The 22,249-nt window shown below is 39.0% G+C and overlaps 1 protein-coding gene across 5 annotated transcripts in view; it reads right to left on the bottom strand.

The window, feature by feature from the left end:
* CNTN4 (contactin 4) overlaps positions 1 to 22,249 on the bottom strand; it is a 955,661-nt gene that overhangs the window by 318,793 nt on the left and 614,619 nt on the right. For all 5 annotated transcript variants that reach the window (XM_057555542.1, XM_057555540.1, XM_007192463.2 and 2 more), the window contains one exon: positions 5,012 to 5,138. In XM_057555542.1, the coding sequence (XP_057411525.1) occupies positions 5,012 to 5,138 (127 nt within the window). The remainder of the gene's footprint in view (positions 1 to 5,011; positions 5,139 to 22,249) is intronic.

Below are 22,249 nucleotides of genomic sequence, written 5' to 3' on the forward strand. Positions count from 1 at the left end.
TGTCATAACTCTCACTTCAAATGAGAGTCGAGCAATTTAATATGACAAGTGTAAGAACTCAAAGAGGAAATTGCAATCTAATGTGAGCTGCAAGCAGAGGCGGAATTTAGGAATGGGACCACGTGAGCCTTTTTAGAAAAGTCTTCATAGGGATAATGAGAACACCTCTGCGGGTTTGTCTACACTCGTCATCTCTACCAGAATGCTCTGCAGAAAGTCCATTAATCTACTTTATTACCCACTTTTACATACAAATAGCAAAGGAAAATGGAATATTTAGAAAATAAGGCGCTTGTTGTGAAACGCAGTTGGGTCTCCATTACACAGCACTATACCAAGTTTTATTGCGATGCAGTCACTGTTCATTCCAACTGAATGTGGACTGCGTTGAATTCCTTATTCCACACTGAAACAGTCTTGAAAACATTCACAATTCATTTTCAATGTTTGAGGAGTCTTTTAAGAACTGGTAATATAGAGGCGATGCTCATTTGACACAAAGAAATTTTCCCAAGGGCCAGGACATGGGTGAGTCTTGTAAGCTGATTTCCGAATTATTCAGGGAATCACAACCCCATTCTCTCCAGAGAGTGAGGTTGTGCACAACCAAACACTGACACTGTGAAGCTCTGTAAGGTACCATTTTTCAGACTTTGCCGGGAAGCTGTCTATAGGATGTGTTGTAGCAAAACCCTCTCTCTTTGTTCACTGTTTCAGCTTGGCACCGAAGAAGGGGCAGGACCTTTCTGACCTGAAATTTGTTGTCTGCAAACCAAGCTGAATACAAACTTCACAGCAGAAGTATTTCCACCAAATACTTGACCATTCTTTCCGTCGGGAAATGGAGGCTAAGAGCCATAAGTAATGTCACATGTCCTTCAGGAACTTTAACACAAGGAAAGTGGGCACAAGTCAAAACTTCTTAAGTTTTTCTGGGTCTGGGTCAATCCTTTCAAAATTGAGGGGCAGGAAACAATGAAAAGAGAAGGCTCCGTTCAGGGAACAAACACAAAGAAGAGAGGTCAGTCGGGGCATCTGAGGGAAAACCTAATGGCGAAGATCCCCATGAAGAACTCACCTTGAATTTCTCCTAGGGGTTCCTCCCCTCAAAGTCAGCCTGAAGACTGAAAAAGTTCAGCCAGAAAGATGTTTGAAAATACCTGATCTCTCCATTCTTTCTCTTGTTCTTTCCTTCTACAAAAGGGAGTTTTTAGCTCCCAGGTACCAATCAGCTATTTTGTCACAGAGAAACTACCAAAAGTATAAAGGAAAGTGAAGTACACTGCTACCAACTGCTAGTGCATTTGATTAAAAGTTTTCTTCTCAGCTTTTCCTGGCAATCTTCAAAACCATAATAGGTTTCTGTTCCTCTGCTTGTTTTAAATAACAAAGCAAGCCCCTATATCTAGAAACACAATGTTACAAAAGCAATGTTAATTAAAGGTCAGAGTTTGGGGGAAAACAAAGCAGCAACCTGCCAAATTCTGCTGCAAAATTTGTTCTCATTTATGACTAACATCTGAACTTATACTTGGCGATGTACTAAAAACTGGGGCCATTTAACTCATCATTTATGTATGTAGGAACCTTTGCCTCTTGCGTTTATTTATTTTACTACATAAAGCATTTAAAAATGTTTGATTTAGCCTTGAATTCAACATATTATAGGGAGAATAACTACATATTCTGATTTACCCAGGACATTGCTGGGTTTACACCTGTCCTCCTGGAATAATTATTAACAGTGGCCTTTTGCTCTCAGAAGTGTCCTGGTTTGGATGATAAATTACATGTTCACCCTAATTATATGGTCCATTAGAGAGTTGTTTTTTTTTTTTCTTTCTGGAATGTACTTCCTTTTTTTATCCCTATGACAAAAGGTCACTAGCCCTCCAAATTGACTTAAATATCTCCTTTTCTGTGAAACTTTCTCTGATACCTTCCCTCTCTATCCTGAAGCAGACTTTCTTTCCTCCAGAATGCCCTAGAACTTGGACATCCTTTATTCACACTTCCAGCATAGCCCTGTACTTCCACCTCCAGGCACGGACCCCCAAAGCACACTACTTGAATATGTAGTTTATTAATCTTTGAATACCTCAAACCTAGCATGGAACATTGCAGCTGCTTTAATGTAGTGGTTTAAACATCTTTCCTAGAGGATGTATTTTTCAGAATCCTAATATATACCCTAGTTCAAAGCAGAGCTACCATGATGGAATCTTGGTTAGAAACTCTACAATAACTCACCCCAGGTAATTCCTGAGTCAACTCCTTGGACCCTGGAATTCACAGTTTGAAAAACACTGGGGTGGTCTGATGAATAATGCTACGTTTGATGAATGAATGGGCACACAAACTAAATTCTACAACAATTTCCACTACGTTAATACCACCATCCTGTATGGGATGTCCCTTGCCCTCTGCCAGTTTGAAAACTATCAATACCTACCTCAGTTCAAATTCCACTTCTGTGCCCCCCGGGGGACTCCAATTTCTTCCTCCCCTAAACTATGACACATGCGCCATATACTCTTTTGGTTTTTACATACTACTACATATTGGTTATTAGCTTAAGGTTTTCATCGTTAAATCTGAATAGAGGTAAAATAATATTTATGAGATGTATGTATATTATATAAAGAATCCCGAGACAATAAAGATCTGTGTTTAAGAAAAGGAATATTATTACTCTTGAAGTCTCCTATTTCCATTTTGATTCCAATCACTCCTATCTCAATGGTTAATTATCATCTTGAATTTTGGCTTCTTCATTCCTTTGATTTTATGATTTTATCATGTATGTTAGTACCCTTAAACAACTACTCCATCTTACCTGCCTTTGAACTTAGTAAATACGAGATTATAAACTTTGCATTCTTCTATGACTTGCTTTGTTTACTCAAAGTTACGTTCCTGTGATCCATCATGTTTTTGTAGCTATAATTCATTGATTTTCACTGTTGCATGGGGTTACCGTGTATGAATATGCCAGGTTATATTTATGTATATTATTTTTATTACGTTAAATTTGCTCTTCTAAATTTCTGTCAATTTGGTGGGTTTGAAAGAGTGTGTCGTTTTAGTTTTAATTTGTATATTTTAATATACACTGATAATCTCTTTATATGATTAATGGATATTTGATATTCTTTTCTAAGAAATATCAGATAAAGTCTTTTGGTAATGTTTTTATTAGGTTACTTGTTTTTTACTTTTTGATTTGTGGAAATTCTTTAAATAGTTTACATATTAATCCTTTGCAAATAATATGTATTAAACATATCTTCTCCCAGTTGGAAGCTTATAATTTTACCCATCCCAGTATATTCTGCTAAATAGAAATTCTTTATTTTAGTGAAGTTAAATATTTTCTTCTATGATTTGTGCTTATTTGTCATTATTGAAAAGTTTTTTCTTCCCTACAAAGTCATAAATATGTATGCCTATTTCCTTTTAAAAGTTGTGTAAATTTCCCATGTTGGTTTTCTATTCACTTGGATTTGATCTTTGTGTACCCTGTGAGGTAGGGATCCAACTTTATTTCATTTTTTTTAATCACATGGATAATCCACCGTGCAGTATATATCTTCTCAATTTATTTCTAATATTGTCATGACTTTTAACTTTTCTTTTTTAATCTTCACAATACAGTATTGTTTTTATTATTTTTATTGTTTAGTGCAATTGATTTTTACGTGGAAATACTAACCTTTACCATTTGTGTTACTTATCATTCCTTCTTATATCTAAGACAGTATACCTGGGATCATTTTTATTCTGCTTAAAGTATATCTTTCAGCATTTTCTTTCGTAAGGATCTGCTGGAGTCAAACTTCAGTTTCTGTCTGCCTGAAAACACATTTACTTTCTTCTCCTTTTTAAAAAGTACTTCTGCTATACAAAAATTTGACAGCTAATTTCTCTCAGCACATTAAAGATTCTGTCTTCTGTCTTGATATTTTTGTTGCTATTGAGAAGTCAGCTGTTGGTTTAATTGTCATCTCTTTGAAGGTTAGCTGTATTACAACTTTGGCCTATTTTACTGATCATTTCTCAGGGTTGGTGTTTTGCTGTTTCTCCATGGTAATTCTAGACAGGGCTTTATTTTTATTTGCACTGCTTGAAATTCACTGGCCTTACTTAATCTGTAGCTTTGAATGTTTAATTAGCTTTGGGAAATTCTTAGCCTTCTCTTTAAATATTGCCTCTGCCTCATTTTTTTTCCCCTTTCCTTATGGAACTCTGATTAGATATGTGTAAACGTTTTCTCTTAATCTCCTTTTTCTCTGCCTCTCTCTCTCATATTTGGATAAAGAGAAACACCTCTTTATCCATTTCTGCTGCTTTTAGAGGATTTCTTCAGATATATCTTGCACTTTACTAATTCTCCTTTCAGCTGTGTCTCATCTGTTATTAAAACCACTTAACACCAAGGTTTGAAACAGGCAATTACTTTTGCTTTTCAGTCCTTTGGGAGGTTACTTCTTATTACATTCACAGTAAGAATGTAGCCCTTGAGTCCCAGGTCTATTATGGAAGGTGTTCTCATGTTAGACTCTCCTTCTGGTTGAGTCAAGGCTTTGTCTTGTGACCCCAGTCCCCTGTGAAACTGCAAAATCCAAAGCTGCAGTTCACATAGTCCTTCAAGGTGAAAATTGCTTTCAGTGTTCAGTTTTCTTCTCTGGGTTCAAAACCCACTTACTAAATATTTCTTTCTTTCCTGCCAGTTTATTGATGCATTTTTAAAAAGGTGTTTTAAAAAAGTATGTTGTGAAGTAATGTTAAGGCATTCAGTGAGATGGTCAATCAGGATATTTAATTCCTGGTACTGCCAGAAACAGAAGCTGGGTACTAAACTTTTCATGAACGCGAGCATCTCTTTAGCATCTCAGGATAGCCAATGATGCCAATCTAAAAGCTCTTTATGTAATCAGCACTCCATAAGTATTTGTCGATTTTAATAATAGAAAGTATATGCGTGAGAACACAAGCTTTTAAGTCAACAAACCTGATATGAGGTTTTGGATTCCCTTTAACTTCACAACTGAGCTTCACTTTTTTCTCCTCAGAGTCCAAAGGGAACATTACATGACTTGGTTCTTGAATGAAAATTGGGCCATGCAGTGTGTAGTCATCTGAAATCAGAAGAGAAAATGTCCAAAAATGAACATCTTCCAAATAGGGACAATGACAGGAAATAACAACAAAATGAAAACAAAAGAGGCAAACTAACAAAAAAAATAGTAATACACAACAGATTCGTTCCAGCCTCTGCATGAAATTTCCCATTGAAGAATAATCTTTGGAATTATGAAGTGGAGATATGGACTCTCCTATTTCATACTGATGACTTATTTTTACCAACAACTTCCAGATACCGAATGGCTTGGCTTTCCCTTTTCTCTCCTCCACTTCTTATTGTTCCACCTGTCTTTAGCCCAGCCTTTTACTTTGTTCACATTTTGTGCCTCCTACATGCCTTCTGTGCTGCTGTCATCCTGGAAGACTGTCTAATGTCACAAAGTTAGAATGTCTCTGCTCTGTAATGGGATACCATAGTTGGAAGCAAGCAATGATGATTTCGTAAATACATTACTAAGGAGAAGCAGCAGTGTACTGCTAAAATATGTACAAAACTTTCTTAAATTGGGTATGTAGGTAAATAAAGAATAACCTAGAGTTCATGATTCTCAAATTATGTGTGGTAAATTAACAGTTTGTTTTTTTCAACCTGTTATGGGCCCATAGATGGATACTTGTGTAAGTATCACACAGCTGGGACTGACTAAGCTCATGAGTTCAGTAGTACCCAGACTGGTCTATACCAAGTTCAAAGAGGTATGAGTTTCTAAATTCTTTCTCTCAGTAACAGAAACTAAACGCATAAAACTTATTTTGTCATGGAGCAGCAACAAAGCTCAAAGAATGGAATAATCCACAAACTAGATTTGAAGTAGCAGTGTAGAGTACACATGCTTCTATAGTAAACACATAATAAATACTGGTCAAAAGGCACCTCACCACCCATACCATGAAGGTGGTTTTCATTCTTTACAATCTAGTCCCTTTTTTCCTAGAAGGCTTTTCTAGACCCTCAGGTCTTCCTTTAACCACATGATTCATAAATTATATCCATATTTCTCTGAGGACACATCTTTTTCTATTAAATGCATTTGTGCCTTTCCTTCCCCTTCTTTGGACTGTTAGCTCGAAAGCATGACTGTATCTTACCCGTTTTTGCATGTCTTGTAGTACTAACTACAGTAGCTTATACATCAAAGATGGTCAATAAGGATTTGTTCTATTTGAGGTGTTTTTTCACTTTTTAATGTATTCAGTCAGCTGATTTAGGCACTGCCTAACAAATTTTGAGACAGAGGGCCAGTGTCTATGATGTAAAGTGATACTGAGTAGCGCCCTGTAGCTGACAATCCATTTTCCCCTTATATGTGATTATTTTGATGGCTGTGAATTTTGACTGGTATCCTGGAAAACCTTCATAACCGGCTTTTTGTTGATAGGTGATAGGATGAGACTGAACTCATTCAGGTGTATCAGGACTGAGGAAAAAGAAGAAAGCCGATTTGGGGATCTAGGTGAAACATGGTAAAGTAATTTCTTTTAAGGTTTTTAATCTGGGCTTTAAAAACTCCGCATGTTGAGGTTGGGAAAGAAGAAAAATTAAGGACACAAGAAAATCAAACAGAATTTTAGAGGAATGGGGACAGCCAATGACCTTGTTGAGAGAATAAGCAGGATATGGGTTCAGAAAGACTAGGAACTGAGATTCAACGCTTTGTGTCAGCTACTAACTCCATGACCTATGGAGAGTCACCTAGTCTCTCTATGCCCCAATTTTCTCATCTATAAAATAACAGCGTTGGACTCACTCAGTGGTTCTACATTGGTTAAGGGTGAAAAAGAAGCCATGAAAACTTTCCCATAAACGCACATGCACATACACATGATATTTACATTCAGAAGTGTCATGAATTATATTACCACCACCACCCTCTCTCCTCAGTCCATGTATACAATCTCAGGCTAATGAGAGAGTTAAACAAAGAAAACAGGATTTACCAAAGAACACAGAATAAAAGCACGGAGTAAAAGTACACAAAAGTATTTTTTTAAACACTGGTCGTTTAAAGCTAGATATTTCAAAATCTGCGTATTTACATTTCAGATTTTCAATGACAGTTATTTTCAAAACAAATTTAGATACTGGTCAACAGTTAGCTCAATTCAATCTTGAAGAACTAGGTGAATTTTTAGCATATTTAGTTAAGTAACAAACATTACTCATCAAGATCACTAACACAGCAGCAAGTTTGGTAGATTTTTCTTTAAGAGAGAAATATATTTCTATTGTTGTCTCAATTTCAAAATTATGTGTGTATATACATAATATCAATCATCTCAGTTCATTGGTGTTCCCTGATTTGAATTTCATACAGAAATACACAGTCTATTACTAGTAATTCCAAATAAGAATAAAACATAATAATGATTATCCAGGATGCAGCTGAGAGACTTTGGATTAACATCTGTACTATTTCTCAATGTATCCATGCCATATTTAAATAACAAAAAGGACATTTTTCTGTGTATTTTGTAACAAGAATTGATAATAATGATGCTTTTGCATTTGCTATAAATGACACATTTCATCTAAAGTTTTTATTTTCTCTTGGTTAACCAAGCTCACTGCCTAGAAATTAACATTAGCATAAAGGGACCAGCATTTCAGTTCTCATCTAAGGAAATCCACAGTCTTTCAAGCATGAACTATTTGGTTTCACAAAGATGGAGGGAGAGATTTTAGAAAGTTGCTATCCAGGTGTAGAAAACAGATATCCTAACTTTAATACCTTTAAGACCAGGGTTACCAATATTTTAAGAAAAATGAGTTAAAGAGTTGCTTTATTTCCCCCAAACCTTGAGGTGCCTGGGTTAAATAGCCCTGAGAGTGACATTCTCAAATGCAACATGGAGCAAGGCACCACTAAGTTTGTTCTATCCGTGTGTAGGAGCCACAAAGTGGCTTTCAAGTGGCTTGAAGGTATACACAAAACACTTTGCATGTGCTATTTTCAAAGCTGAGAAGATTAACTTCACCCTTTCCTTTATCTCAGTAAGTTGTCCTATGTAACTAGTGGAGTGGCCGTGATTTTTCAGCCTGTGAGGTAAAGGAGCATCTCAGAAAGCAACAGAGGAAAGGATTAATAAGCCAATACACCTCAATGTTGGTCTGTGGACCACCTGCATTGTAATTATGGCATGCTTATTTTTTTAAACCCCAGTCCAGACTGACTACACCAGAAAAATCTGAGATCCATGAATCTGCCTTTCAACCTGGTTCTCTGAGGGATTCTTTTGTACACTGAAATTTGAGAAGTACTAACACAGACCCTTCTGATCCTAGCTCTCCATTTCCTAAGAGCAGAACATCAACCAACGCTGGCTTTAGACCCACCCTTAGACTTTCTCTCTTAAGCCAAGTTTAACCAACAAATTCTTGTTTGAAAACATTTAGAGAAGGAATTTTAGCACATGTTTGGACTAACAGTTGAGAGGTTAGGAAGCCAGGAACAGGAAACTATAAAACTAACCCACACAAAGAAAATGGATGGACCTGTCAAAGTCTGGGACTAAAGCTGTATAAAATAGCCCTTAGAACACTCATAGATCAACTCAAGAAGCTAATTGTGAGAACCCCCAGGGCTGCACCACGTTGACAAAGAACAGGCATCCTCAGGGAGACGCACTAGTCCACTTCCCTGTAGTAAAATCTTATCCTCAGGTGATACACACAACATTCCTGCTATAACCACCCTTTATTTATATGTAATGAATCTCATCTTATTTAAATGACAGGCTGTTCAGATTGATGTTTTTACTTTGGGATTACCAATAGGGTGAAAAGTCTCGGTGGTGCTCCCCTGCCTTGGAGAAGTTAGGGGAATGGGCTCACATTGTTTTTAGGGATCTCTCAGGAAAGGAGAAGGCAAGGATCTTTCATGCTTCCGGGAAGTCTCAAAGATCATGGTTAAGAAGAAGGATGCGGGAAGCAGCCAGGTGGTCAGAAACCCAGATATAATCTCATAGATTCCAGACCACTGATCTCAGCCCCAGCTTGGGGGATTTAGTGCGAATGCCGATACTGGTACATCCTGATTTTCTGGGTTCTCCCCTCCTTGACAACTAACTGCCAATCGGTCGCTAGGTTACCTCCAGCCCCACCACCCATGATCCCTAAACTCTATCCCACAGAAACTCTCCAATTTTTATTCAGGGATAGTTTTAAAGAGAAGAGAGAAGATCTATGTTAAAGAAACCCTGCTTTCATGCTTCAACGAAGAGTGGGGAATGTTTGGATCTTCAGAAAAGAGTAGAGATTTCATGACCAGAAACTTATTTAGGTTAAAGATCAGGCTACTCTAAACCTTTCTCCCCTTTTGCTCAAATATTAATTTAAATAAATTTAATTTAAATATTAAATTTAGAAGTTAATAAAAAGTTAAATAACTTTTAATTTAAGTATTAAAAGTTACTGAAAAACATTGCTCTCAACCAGCAATTCTCAAACTCCTTTTCCCATTTGATTCTTTTCTTTTTAGAATCTATTCTGGGGAGAGATAAAACCAATGTTTGTCAGCCAACTTCTTCCTGTGTCCTCCTGCAAGCAGCCCAGAAATAAAATGTAGTGCCAGGGCTACTCTTCAAAATTGTAGATTATTGAAAGAGATGCAGAGAATCACAGAATTTTAGATTAGAAGAGATTATTTATTCCTAAATGTATTTTCCCAGGTCACAGACTAAAACTGTACTGCATCTGTAATAGAAAGAAAAATGATTTGCACCTAAGAATAAAATAATACTCTAAGAAAAACAGTAATAAAACAACATTCTACCACTAGACGTGAGTGAAATCACTGATGTCCCAAAGCTGCAGATAAAATAAGTGATAGCTAGATGTCACATTTGTTTTTTTAACTTTTTTTTTGGGGGGGGGGGTTATTTATTTATTTATTTATGGCTGTGTTGGGTCTTCGTTTCTGTGCGTGGGCTTTCTCTAGTTGCGGCGAGTGGGGGCCACTCTTCATCGCAGTGCGCGGGCCTCTCACTGTCGCGGCCTCTCTTGTTGTGGAGCACAGGCTCCAAACACGCAGGCTCAGTACTTGTGGCTCATGGGCCTAGTTGCTCCGCGGCATGTGGGATCTTCCCAGACCAGGGCTCGAACCCGTGTCCCCTGCATTGGCAGGCAGATTCTCAACCACTGCGCCACCAGGGAAGCCCTAGATGTCACATTTTATCTGCAGCTTTGGGACATCATTGACTTCACTCTCTATTTTATTCTTTGAATTAACTTGGCCCATTTCTGCATGTCCCCAAAGTTCTCTCCCAGGCAAGCAGGATGCTGCTCAGTTAGGCTACCAGAAGCCAGACTGGGCTAAGGAACTGGAATGGATCGGGCCAGCATGAAGTTTACTGAGACTGACCAGAGAAAAATAAGACTGAATCTCAGGTGATAGTAGACTCAGGGAAGCAAGACAGAGGCCTGAGTATCAGGTCCCGGGGAATAAGAGTAGAGCAAACTCTGGATTCCAAGTGAAAGGTCAGCAAAAGAAAACATGCATAAAGGAGCAAGTGAGAGGGGAGGTAGAGCTTAGAAAAATCCACTGATGCTAAATATAGATTTTTTTTTTTAATAGGGATCTCTGAACAGTCCTAAAAGGTAACTGACATGGGAAGGAACGTCATTAAGGGGCTGAGCCATATTAGACAGCAGGGATGAAATCAGGGTAAATATTTCATAGAAGATAACTTAATAAAAAAAAAATAGTCAAGCTATCTCCAAAATAATTATTCCTCAAAGTGTGGTCTAGTAACCTCATGCACCAATACCCCCTTACCTGGGGGTGCTTGATAAAAGGCAGATTTCTGAGCTCCTGCCAGACCGACCCAGCACCTCTGTTCATTACTGTGCATTCTGCAGCTGGAAAACTAGTACTTTCAATTACGAATTGAGCACAGGTAACTTTCAGCCCTAGACCAATTAAGGACACCAATGAAGAAAAACAACCCTGCAGAGTTTTGTTCTGTGTGCTAGATTACTCCGTAGCTACCATGTGGGATGGGGTAAAAGGTCGTGTTTTGCAAGCATAGCCCTTTGGTCAACGCGCTTCTCTTCCGCTGGAAATATTTTTCATCTGTTGCAAACTCAGTGACACAACTCTGCTGGGAAAGGACAAAAATGTAGTACTGTGATTTCATCCTAGAAAACTAAAAATACCGGATTCAATTCTACTTGTAATTGCTGTAGAGTTCCCAGGCGTTATACCTGAGGGTGGTTTAGGCCCTTCATCCTCATGGCAGGTAGACAGTACTGCCAGAGCAGCCAAGAGTCTAGGACTATGATATACAGTCAATTTTCCTACAACATCAAATAGGTTGTCTGATTAAACACCTGGTCTTGGGCAGAAATGGCAACGATCTCATTTCGGGAAGCAAACTCTAGGAGACCTAATGCAGAACAACAAGGGCTTGAAATATAAGCTCAGAACATGAGCCCATGGGTTTAGATGAGAGTTTTATGTGGGTCACATCTGGAGGGCAGGTGGACTGTTGCATTCGGCACACACAGAAGCATCCTGATGCGAACCACAGTGGCTTTGCCGTGTTGTGTCTTTTACTCTGCATCCTGCAGAGCCCTTGACCAATCCAGAGAGTAAATGCTGTGTGTGTGTTTGCGGGTGTGTGCGTGTGTCTGTGTGTGTCATCAGGGAGAACAACGCTGCCTTACTGGATTGCAGAGCAAAGCCATGCCACGGGGGACAAGGAACGGGTAGTCCCGCTAAGCTGGTTTGTTGGGTGTGCTCCAGCGTCATGGTCATATTTCGCTTTTTCAAGGGGGAAGCCCAATGGGGAGAACCAAATGTTGCAAGAAGGGCACACACAGGGCCCAGTGTATCTGGCTGGCTGTGAGCCCTCTCCTCCAGCTTTTCTAATGATCATGGAAATTCGTTTTGGCTAAAAAACTGTAAGGTCAGCAGCATCTCCGTGGATCCAAATTACTCACAAAACGTATGGGCAATAACCTAAGGAAATTCAGAAACAAATGAAATACTGTAACAGTGATTTTCCCGAGTGTGAGAATTCCTTTAAAATTGAATAAAATTGAATCTACTGATCGTAGAAATGACTGGACAGCTGTCAAATGATCATTACAAATACAATTTACTGTTGTTCGTCTTTATAAAATAAATAGCAGGGGATGTTCGAAGGCCCCACACAAAGGTTTATGTGTGAAATTTGCCTACACACAGCATTTTTATTGAATAATTATTCCATTTGGTTCTATTTGGTTGTTCAGTTGAATGCAGCAGAGGCAAAACAGATACTAGAGGAGACAGACATTCCTACTTAAAGGGTAACACATTTCTTTCATTCGTTCTTGCTTCCACCTTCCTTATTTATTTTTTTTTAAAGATATCTTTATTTTATTTTTTTTGGCTGTGTTGGGTCTTTACTGCTGCATGTGGGCTTTCTCTAGTTGTGGCGAGCGGGGGCTACCCTTCGTTGTGGTGTGCGGGCTTCCCATTGCGTTGGCTTCTCTTGTTGCAGAGCACGGGCTCTAGGCACGCAGGCTTCAGGAGTTGTGGCATGCGGGCTCCGTAGTTGTGGCTCATGGGCTCTAGAGCGCAGGGTCAATAGTTGTGGTGCACGGGCTTAGTTGCTCCGCGACATGTGGGATCTTCCCAGACCAGGGCTTGAACCCGTGTCCCCTGCATTGGCAGGAGGATTCTTAACCACTGCGCCACCAGGGAAGCCCCCACCTTCCTTATTTTAACTCCCTCAAATGAGCATTTTAAACAGCAAGCAACAGAGAAGTCTACTGACAGATGGTATATGTTTTGAAGGCAGAAAGTGAAAGAAAGTCCAAACGAGAGGTGAACTCTTCTACTCTTTCTTTGTCCTCTGGTTAACAAAATGATGCCACTGCTATCACACATCATGTCACACATAATGAGGACCTAGTCGTACGTAATGCCAGAGCTTAGAAATGATGGGAGGTGGGAAAGCATGAGGAGATAAAAGTGGTCTCTGCTTAGAGAAATTCTGTGTTGCTAGAGGAATGGTCTGTAGGAGTGGAAAAGAACAGCAAGGGGAGCTGTGTCAACACATCCTACTCTGACCTTGACCTCAAACTCTGACCCATTTCAGGGGCAATGGATTCATTACTCCTTTAAAAAAAAAAAAAAACTGGGAATTTGGGGTTGGTAGATACAAACTATTACGTTTAGAATGGATAAGCAACAAGGTCCTACGGTATAGCACAGGGCACTATATCCAATCTCCTGGGATAAACCGTAATGGAAAAGAATATTAAAAAAAGGAACGTATATATGTGTAAAAGTGAGTCACTGCTGTACAGCAGAGATGGGCACAACACTGTAAATCAGCTACACTTCAATTAAAAAAAAAGTAATTGGGTGATTCTGATGTCGAGCCTCAGGTATGAAAAGAAAGATGGCTTCAACAAATATTGCGCAGCTCAACTGGAGGCAAAAACTGACCTGAGCTGATGTGAGGCTATATATAGCTTAGCATGAATATTCACATTTTTTTGCTACAGAATTATAAATGTGTTTCATTATGGAGTGCTGACCCAGACTCAGCTGGGGATGTTACATAATACTGGGCATGTTTTGTGCACCATATTTCTTTTCTAAAATCAGAAGGATTCTTAATTATCAAACATTTTGACCCAGTTTCTGATCAGCATTCGCGGGCCTATATACTATATGTCATTTCCAATGTTACATATAGAGGACATACAGTGTGCAAAGAAGACACCATCCTGCCCTCATGGCAACCACCCTGCCCTCATGGAGTGTTTATTCTAGAAGGACTGACAGACAATCAGATAAGTAGAGCTAACTTTATATTTTTAATTAACAGACTTTATTTTTAGAACAAATTGAGCAGAAAGTACATGTTCTCATATATCCTTTCTCCCCTGCTCACAGTTTCTCCTATTATTAACATCTGAGAGGGAGGCACAAGAGGGAGGGGATATGGGGATATATGTATACATATAGCTGATTCACTTTGTTATACAGCAGAAACTAACACACCATTGTAAAGCAATTATACTCCAATAAAGATGTTTAAAAAAAAATCTTGCTTTAGTGTGGCACATGTGTTGTAACAAATGAGCCAACTGATACATTATTATTAACTAAAGTTCATAGTGTACAATAGGGTCCACTCTTTGTGTTGTATAATTCTATGGATTTTGGCAAAGGTATCGACATAAGATGTATGCACTATTACTCTATGACACAGTTTATTGTCCTAAAAACCTCTGTGCTCCACTATAGCTAACTCTTTAATTTATAGTCAAATATATTACTACTGACTCATGAGAACAAATAAGAATATAAAACACATATGTATATAACTGATGGGTTTTGGCTAAAGAAGTCTAAATATCTGGTATATCTGGGTCGCTAATTCACTTACTATTGCCTCCCTAGTGACATGAGTATATAGTGAAAATCTATGGCTTTTGCCTGCTCAGAATCCATCTCTCCTCTCTAAGGTAAGAGCACGCCACCCTTTCTTTGGTGAACTACTTTCTCAAACTAGGTGGTCTGGATAGACTAAAATCCTCTGTCCAAGTCAGGAGGAGGTAACCCAGGCCTGGCCAGTTAATATTCCATTTCCCTGACTAAATTATGGTTCCCATGCGTAAGATGTAAGTTTGGCTAATAATGCTATTCCAGAGGTTTTCATGAAACTACTAGGGCAAAAATCCCTTTTAGAGCCTAGAACTGCTTGGTGGCAAGAAGCATGGAGCTTCCAAAGGTCCCCACATAGACAGCCTAAAAAAAAAAATGAAGGATGCCAAAAAACAAGAATGAAGCTAAAACAAAACCGAAGGATGGAGGCCGACTGAGTTTTGATGATATCGAGATTTGGAGCCAGTTCTGTCCAAAGCAAGATTTATTCCTAAGATGCCCAGATATGTGAGCAAACGACTGCCTTTATTTAAGCCAATTTGAGTTGTTTTATCAGCTGCAGCTAAATGGCCCCTAATTGAAACTGTATTCATAGAAAGTACATATCAGTTTATTCATGGGTTTAATTCATGTTATTGGTCTTCTTTCTCTTCTATTTCCTTTTGACAATTGTCTACATGCACTTGTACGTAAAAATACACACAAATAGGCTGTCGGCAATGTGGCAGGCAAAGATTTTCTCTCTGTGGACCTAAAGTTCATTTTTATGCCTCCACCTTCACCTGGTCAGTCCTATGATCAACAGCACCCTAGAAGTTGCCTCCTTTGAACTGCGCCTCTTCTGATTTCTGGATATGTATGGTGAGCCTCAACAAAATATGCCTTTCCCATGCCCTTCCCCATCACAGGACACTATTTCTTATTGGAAAAAATATATATATAACTATATGTTAATCATGCCCCAAAGTCTTAGCTTCCAGCTGAAATTCATACACTTTAATGGGGGCCTTTTCAGAAGATCATTAACCTAAATCAGTGGTAATACTCCTAATGTGCTTTATATTCTTTGTGTGCAAAAAGACGCTCCTGGGACACTTAAAAATTAATACAGAACTACATTCTTCTCCCCTAATTCTGATTAGATAGATTTGGAGGTGGGGCACATGGAGGTATATGCATCTGAATCCTGCATGTCAGGTTGTTCACATGCACGTGTTCTACAATCATGAGTCACCATTTAAGAAAGAAAATTTGGGGGCACACCAGCAACCCTAGCAGACTGTTTCAAGCACCAGGTGGCTGCTACAACTGGTAACCAACGAAAGAGAGCTCTTTCATTTGTGTAGCTCTCAAATCAAACGCTGGAAATGCCTCTCTCTTATGCCCTGGGTGAGTGGAGGATCTCCCAACCTACATGCTAACAGGAATAAATTCTTCAGTGCAATAGGAGGTGTCAGTGATGGTACCAGACCTGCTTTGGCTCCTGATGCTTTCCTTATCATGTATTAAGAATATTATCATCCAGATTTGTCCAAGCTTCTGCACTTTCCCCAGCTCTCTCTCCAAGCCTCCCACAGCCAAAGTACCCTCCTTCTCAATGAAAAAAACTACAGCCAAAGGGTTGAGGTTGTCTTTTCTGCCCTCAGTCATAATTTCACACTTTCTTGGAGACCATCTGCTTTAAGCCCTTCTGGGGTGAACTGCTGGTGTTATTATCTCCTCAATGACACCCTAAGTTCCCCACTGCCTTCCCTGACATTAAGATGCCTGAACACGGAACGCCTGCAGGCAGTACTTTCATGTTACATGCACCGTGGCTTTTCAAGGAATATTAATGAACCTTTGCACCTGTCTCTTCAGCAGCTGAGGTACCCCATGTCTGTCTTTCCTTAAATGTTTCAGGTTTTCAATTTGGCACATAGTGAATGCGTCAGTGTATATATACACACACACGTACATACACTGGGAAGCGTGAAAGGGAGCAATCTGAGAGCTGTTCAAGCAAAAGTCTAACAACATATTTCAAAAGGAAAGGTCCCCTAAAGCTGAATTTCATATGCTTCTCTTTCTGGTGTGTAGGTACTTTAGTGATTTTGCATATCGTTGCTTAGGAAACAAGGCTGTCACTGTGTCCCTGATGAAGTTGGGGAGGAGAAAAAAATTAAGATTTGGTTCGTGGCAGGCAGTGGGCTCCAGGCATGAGCCTTCCTGGTGGGACAGGGGTATTTTAATTGAAAGTTGGTAAGGAAACCCAAATCAGACTTAGGTTTTACCTCCCTCACTGACTGAATCCAGAAGTCCTGCTAGAGAAGGATAAACACAACCACAACCACTCAATTTAGGCAAAGATGTGCTCCGCTTTGGTAAAAAGATGCTTAGGAAATCACAAGTCAACTTCTACCTTCCCTTCCTCAAAAGGTAACACGTGTGCCTCCTATTTAGAGACACGCAGAATAATGAAAATAACAACTCTCCATCATAACAAGGCCAGGCTCTGTGCTGAATAAAAATACTAAGTAGGCCTCGTCTCACGCTACAACAACCCTACTGACAGGTCCTATGCTCCTCCTCCTCACTTGCTGACGGAGAGAGAGAGGCCTGGAGATAACCCACACTGACAATGGGTGTCAAAACAGGGATCTGAACCTGGTTTCTTCTTCTTAGAGCCCAGTACTCAGCGGCGCTCTGATATACAGTGGCAACTGCCCTCTGTATGTCACCCCCAACAAATAGCAAAGGAGATTCTGATATGTTGAGTAAGAATGGTATCATTAAGTGTGAGTGGTTTCAGATTTTTAATCCAACTCCTTTTTCGAGGCAAGGAAACGAAGGTTTTCAGAGGTTAAGTGGGCACACAGATATTCAGTGATGAAGCTCGAACCAGAATCCTGATTCTCTGATTACTAGTGGAATTTTTTTGTAGTACCATAGGTTCCCTCCAGTTTACTGTTTGGATAACAGTAGAATTAGTCCACTTTTACCTAGAAATATAGTGGAGAAAAATGACAAAGTCATCCCTTAGGGAAGGAGATAATCTTTTTTGTCAATATTTATGTCTTGAAACTTCAGTTCAGGAGAAAATAAGTGAAAGCCTATTTCTTTTCAATAGAGAGCAGAAAGGATAAATGTATTCATCATGTGCTATACTTGTTACTAATTCTTTCAAATTACAAAGTTGTTCTTTTGGGGAATTACCAGCATATTGATGTACAGAAAGGATATTTGCCCTAAAGTATCCTCTATAGAAAACTTTGTAAAAGAGGGGATTCATAACCTTTCAAAACGACAAGCATAAAATGTGCATCTAATTATTGGCCATTCTGCCTTTTCTATGTCATTCTGTCTTAAGGTAAAGTGGCATGCATGCTGATTTGGGCAAACACAAAGCAAAAACTCTTTCTGTAAAGGGATAAATGGCAGTAAAAAAAATTCCATTGACTTGAATTCACAGGCTTATCAAAAGGGGGTGAAAAACGTTTCCTTCACTTTCCAAAGACAACGTAAAAAGCATGTCCATTAAGTTGTTGGGCGCTTTGAATAAGTCATCCACCTGTCTGCTTTATTTCACTGACAACTGATGCTCAAATTCCTTCCCATAGACCTGCAACCAGAGAGGAGGTGGGTGACCATGACCTTCTCTATAACAAAAATACCTGTTAGCTTAAGCAATACAGCAACTAACCAGGAAGTAATTGACAGGGGATACTGGATTATCATCTTTCATTCATTCAACAAGTATTTAATGATTCCCCACTATGCGCTAGACCATATTCAACACACTGAGGACAGACAGGGAAGTAAATCAACACACTGCCCTAAGAGAGCTCACGCTCTAGATTGCGGAGGCAGACCCTAAGTAATTTATACAGTGTGTTGAAAGCTGATTACTGCCAGGAAGTAAAAAGAAGGGGCACAGAGTCCAGGTAGGGTACTGCAATTTTAAATAGGGTTGCCAGTGAAGTCCTTTATGAGAAGATGATATCTGATGTAAGGCTTGAAGGAAGTGAGGAAACAAACCAGGAGGGTACCTGGGAGATAAACACTGCAGGCAAAGAATACAGTGACTGCAAAACTCCTGGGGCAGTGGGAAGGTACTTAGCGTAATAAACACTTTCCCACTTTCTCTCTCCACACCCCCCGGTTCCCTGCTCTCCACCCCTCCACACATATATATACACACACCCCCAGTGTACGTGGAGCCCAGAAGCAGAGAGAGCAGTAACAGCAGACAAGGAGGAGAGGTAGCGGCTATACCACCTATCAGGGCTTCCCTCCGCCATATTTCTGGCAGTTCTCCAACCTACACTGTGTAAATGAAAGCAGGTATTATTGCTATATCCTCAGTCTACACACAGACAAGGTAAGACACACAAAAAATCCACTTGAGGGACCCTGGTACTACCACGATGTTTCTTTTTCTCTCTCAAGGGATGCAAATGGAATTAGGAAACTAATTCTTGACCAATTTTCTTACGTAGAACATGCCAAGATCTATACGTTACTTACAGTACAGGAATTAAAAGCATGGGCTTCAGACAATACTGCCCGGATTAAACCTCAGCTCTACCTGTGGGTAACCTTGAACAGTTGCTTAGATTCTGTGCCTCTGCTTCCTCATTTGTGAAACAGTAGCACATATGTTATAGGGTTACCTGTGAGTGTTGAGTGCCTTAATATTTTTAAAGTGCTAAGAACAGTGCCTGGCACGTAATAAGTCCTACATAAGGAAGGATACACAAAATGTCTACAAATTCCCTGTTTGAAGTCTCTGATTTGGGGAGGGGAGTATTGGAAATACAACGGAGAGAATGAACCCTGTCCTCAGCAGTCCAGATGCAATAACAAGTTTCTGAATGTAAATCGCCAAGGACATACATTTTTTTTTTTGCCTCAAGAAAAGTAATAAAGTGGGTCAGCACATATTGCTCCTCTTATCCCCCTGCCCAACCAAATTAGTAGTCTGGATGGTTCGATAAACACTCAAGTCTCAGCTGCACACAACCCATCTTTAATCTTCCCCCAGGTTTCTGAATGAATGATCCAACATTCAGGCTTAGAATACTTGTCTAAATCAAAGAAGGTCGTCTTCAGAAAGGGCTGAAAAGAATACGGGCAATGTCCCTGTTTAAAAGGGAATAAAAGAAATATAATTCCCTTTGATTGGTTTCTATCTTTTGATGTCATGGCATTTCTATCCCAATGACATCAAAAAAAGCAAAGTATGATGTGGAACAAAATTAGGAGACATCTCTATTTTTGGCAGGCAATAAAACATCCCCACCAATGAAACCACATTTCCTTCTGCTCCCCAAACATTCTGTACACTCCGATACTTAGCTACGCAGACTATGATGATACTTTATTTACTTGCCTATTGACTGTAAGTTCTTTCAAGATAGGAACTTCAGTCAATGTGGTCTTAGTTCCCCAGACTTTATCTTTCTTTCTGACACACTGTTGATATCTAAACCATCTCTACTGAATGAGTTAGTGAATGAAGGAAACAACTTGCCAATGATTATAAGGTGGTATGCAGCAGAACCAGGGTGGAAAACTAAATATCCTGATTGCTTGTCAAGTACTATTTACAACAGAACTTGGTGCTTCTGGAAGATCTTTTGAGAGACCTAGATAAGGCTTATTCAATAAAGAATGTCAATTTTTGAATTTTCTATGAAAATTGACTTTTCATTCGCTTTTAAAATAGAGTCTTATCTTTATAAAGTCTGTTTCTAATGACCTTCTATAGAGGTCACTCTGTAGAAGAATTCCTTTCCATTCATTCATTCATCCACTCATTCATACGATGAGTTTCTTCTGAGCATCTACTCTGTTCCACATGCTGAAGATACAATAATGAACAAAGACAGATAAGGTTTCTCCCTTTGTTCATTAAACATCTATTCACCACGGACAAGTTGATGCTTAGTAACTTAATTAAACAAACAAACAAAACACAAAACAAAAAACCTGCTGTGGACAGGCCTAAGGCATCATCTAGTCCAGTAACTGGTTCTTATCATTTTCTGAGTCACAGAACACATTGACAAGAAGGTAGAGAGGAATTGATATCTACACAAACTTTTACATAAAATTTCGGGGGTTACCAGACAGACTTCCCTGAAGACCATCTATGGATTTCAGGTTTAAAATCCCTGAACCAATCTGGGTCTATCATTTCATACATTGTGTGTGTGCGTGCATGTGTGTGCACACACGTGTGTGTGCATGTGCTCGTGTGTGCATGTGTGTGTGTGTGTCTAAGCTTACTTTAAAGACACAAAGTAAAAATGTTTAGCTCATGTTACAAACTTCATAGCAAAATATTAACTATAGCTAAGTCTCTAGGGTATTTCAGAGGATTGAGAAGTTGCAAAAGTGAAAATAAAATGTTTTAAGTGGTAGGGAAACAATAATTAGAGAGAATTTGTTCTCTTTTAGTAACAAAGTAACAAGAAAATATATTTCAAAAAGTACAACTCTCCTTTAAGTCTTCTGTACCCTTGGGAAATCAACAGTGAACTACTGGTTAAAGTGTAAGCTAATCTCATGAAAAAGACTGAGTGAAATACAACTATTTTGTCTGGGTAATAACTGCCCTCAAATGAGGAGGAACCATTCATTACCAAACTTTTGGGATCTTGACCCAAAATGCATCCTGAAGTAGGATTTGAGGAATTGTTAACATTTCCTCAAATATAATTCAGGAGTTGGCAGTTGACAGTTGAAAGGCTTTTACTTTTGGCAAAATTTCCAGCATGTAACCGAGGTATTTATAAGCCTTCCACAGATAATTACTGAAATGTGTGAAATACTTGGCCAATACATATAGGGGATTCAGTGTGCTATCAATACAGCAAAAGCTACAGGGTCAGAAAAAATAACCATGAAAATACACGCTTTTGGCGAAAATATAAATGAGGCTATTTTGGTAAACTGAAGAAAGGCTAGTGATGATTTGAAGGTATCATTATTAAAACATAATAATTACAGCCAACCTTTATGAAGCACTTAAAATATCATGGGCCACAGAACATCTGAAAATATTTGCAAATCATATATTTGATAAGAGGCTGGTATTCAGAATATGTATAAAAACTCTTATAACTTAACAATGATAAGAGAACCCAATTTGAAAAAATAGGCAAAGGATATGAATGGACACCTCTCAAAAAAAGATATACGAATGGCAGATAAGCACACAAAAAGATGTTCAACGTCACTGGACACCAGGGAAATACAAATCAAATGAGGTACCACTTCACACCCAGTAGGTGTTATACATATTTAAAAAAAAAAACAGAAAAAATCAAACATTGACAAAAATGTAGAGAAACTGGAAACTTCAAATATTGCTGGTTGGGATGTAAAATGGTGTAGCTTCTATGTAAAATAGTTTGCAGTTGCTCAAAAAATTAAGTGACCCAGAAATTCCACTCCTAGGTGTATACCTATGTCAGAGGTCTCCAAAGACACCCCAGGTTCAATGATTTGCTAGGAGGACTCACAGTACTCAGCACATAGTAGGACTCACAGACAGGATTCATTACATCACAGTGTAAAAGGTTATGGGGCAAAATCAGCAAAGGGAAAAGGCACACGAAGTGAAGACCAGAGGAAACCCGCGGCAAGCTTCCAAATTCCTCTCCCAAGTTGACTCACACAAAAGCAATTCATTTTGAATACACCTGTGAAATGTTGTCTATCAGGGAGATTCA

Source organism: Balaenoptera acutorostrata, chromosome 10, assembly GCF_949987535.1.
Source record: "Balaenoptera acutorostrata chromosome 10, mBalAcu1.1, whole genome shotgun sequence".
Taxonomy (NCBI): domain Eukaryota; kingdom Metazoa; phylum Chordata; class Mammalia; order Artiodactyla; family Balaenopteridae; genus Balaenoptera; species Balaenoptera acutorostrata.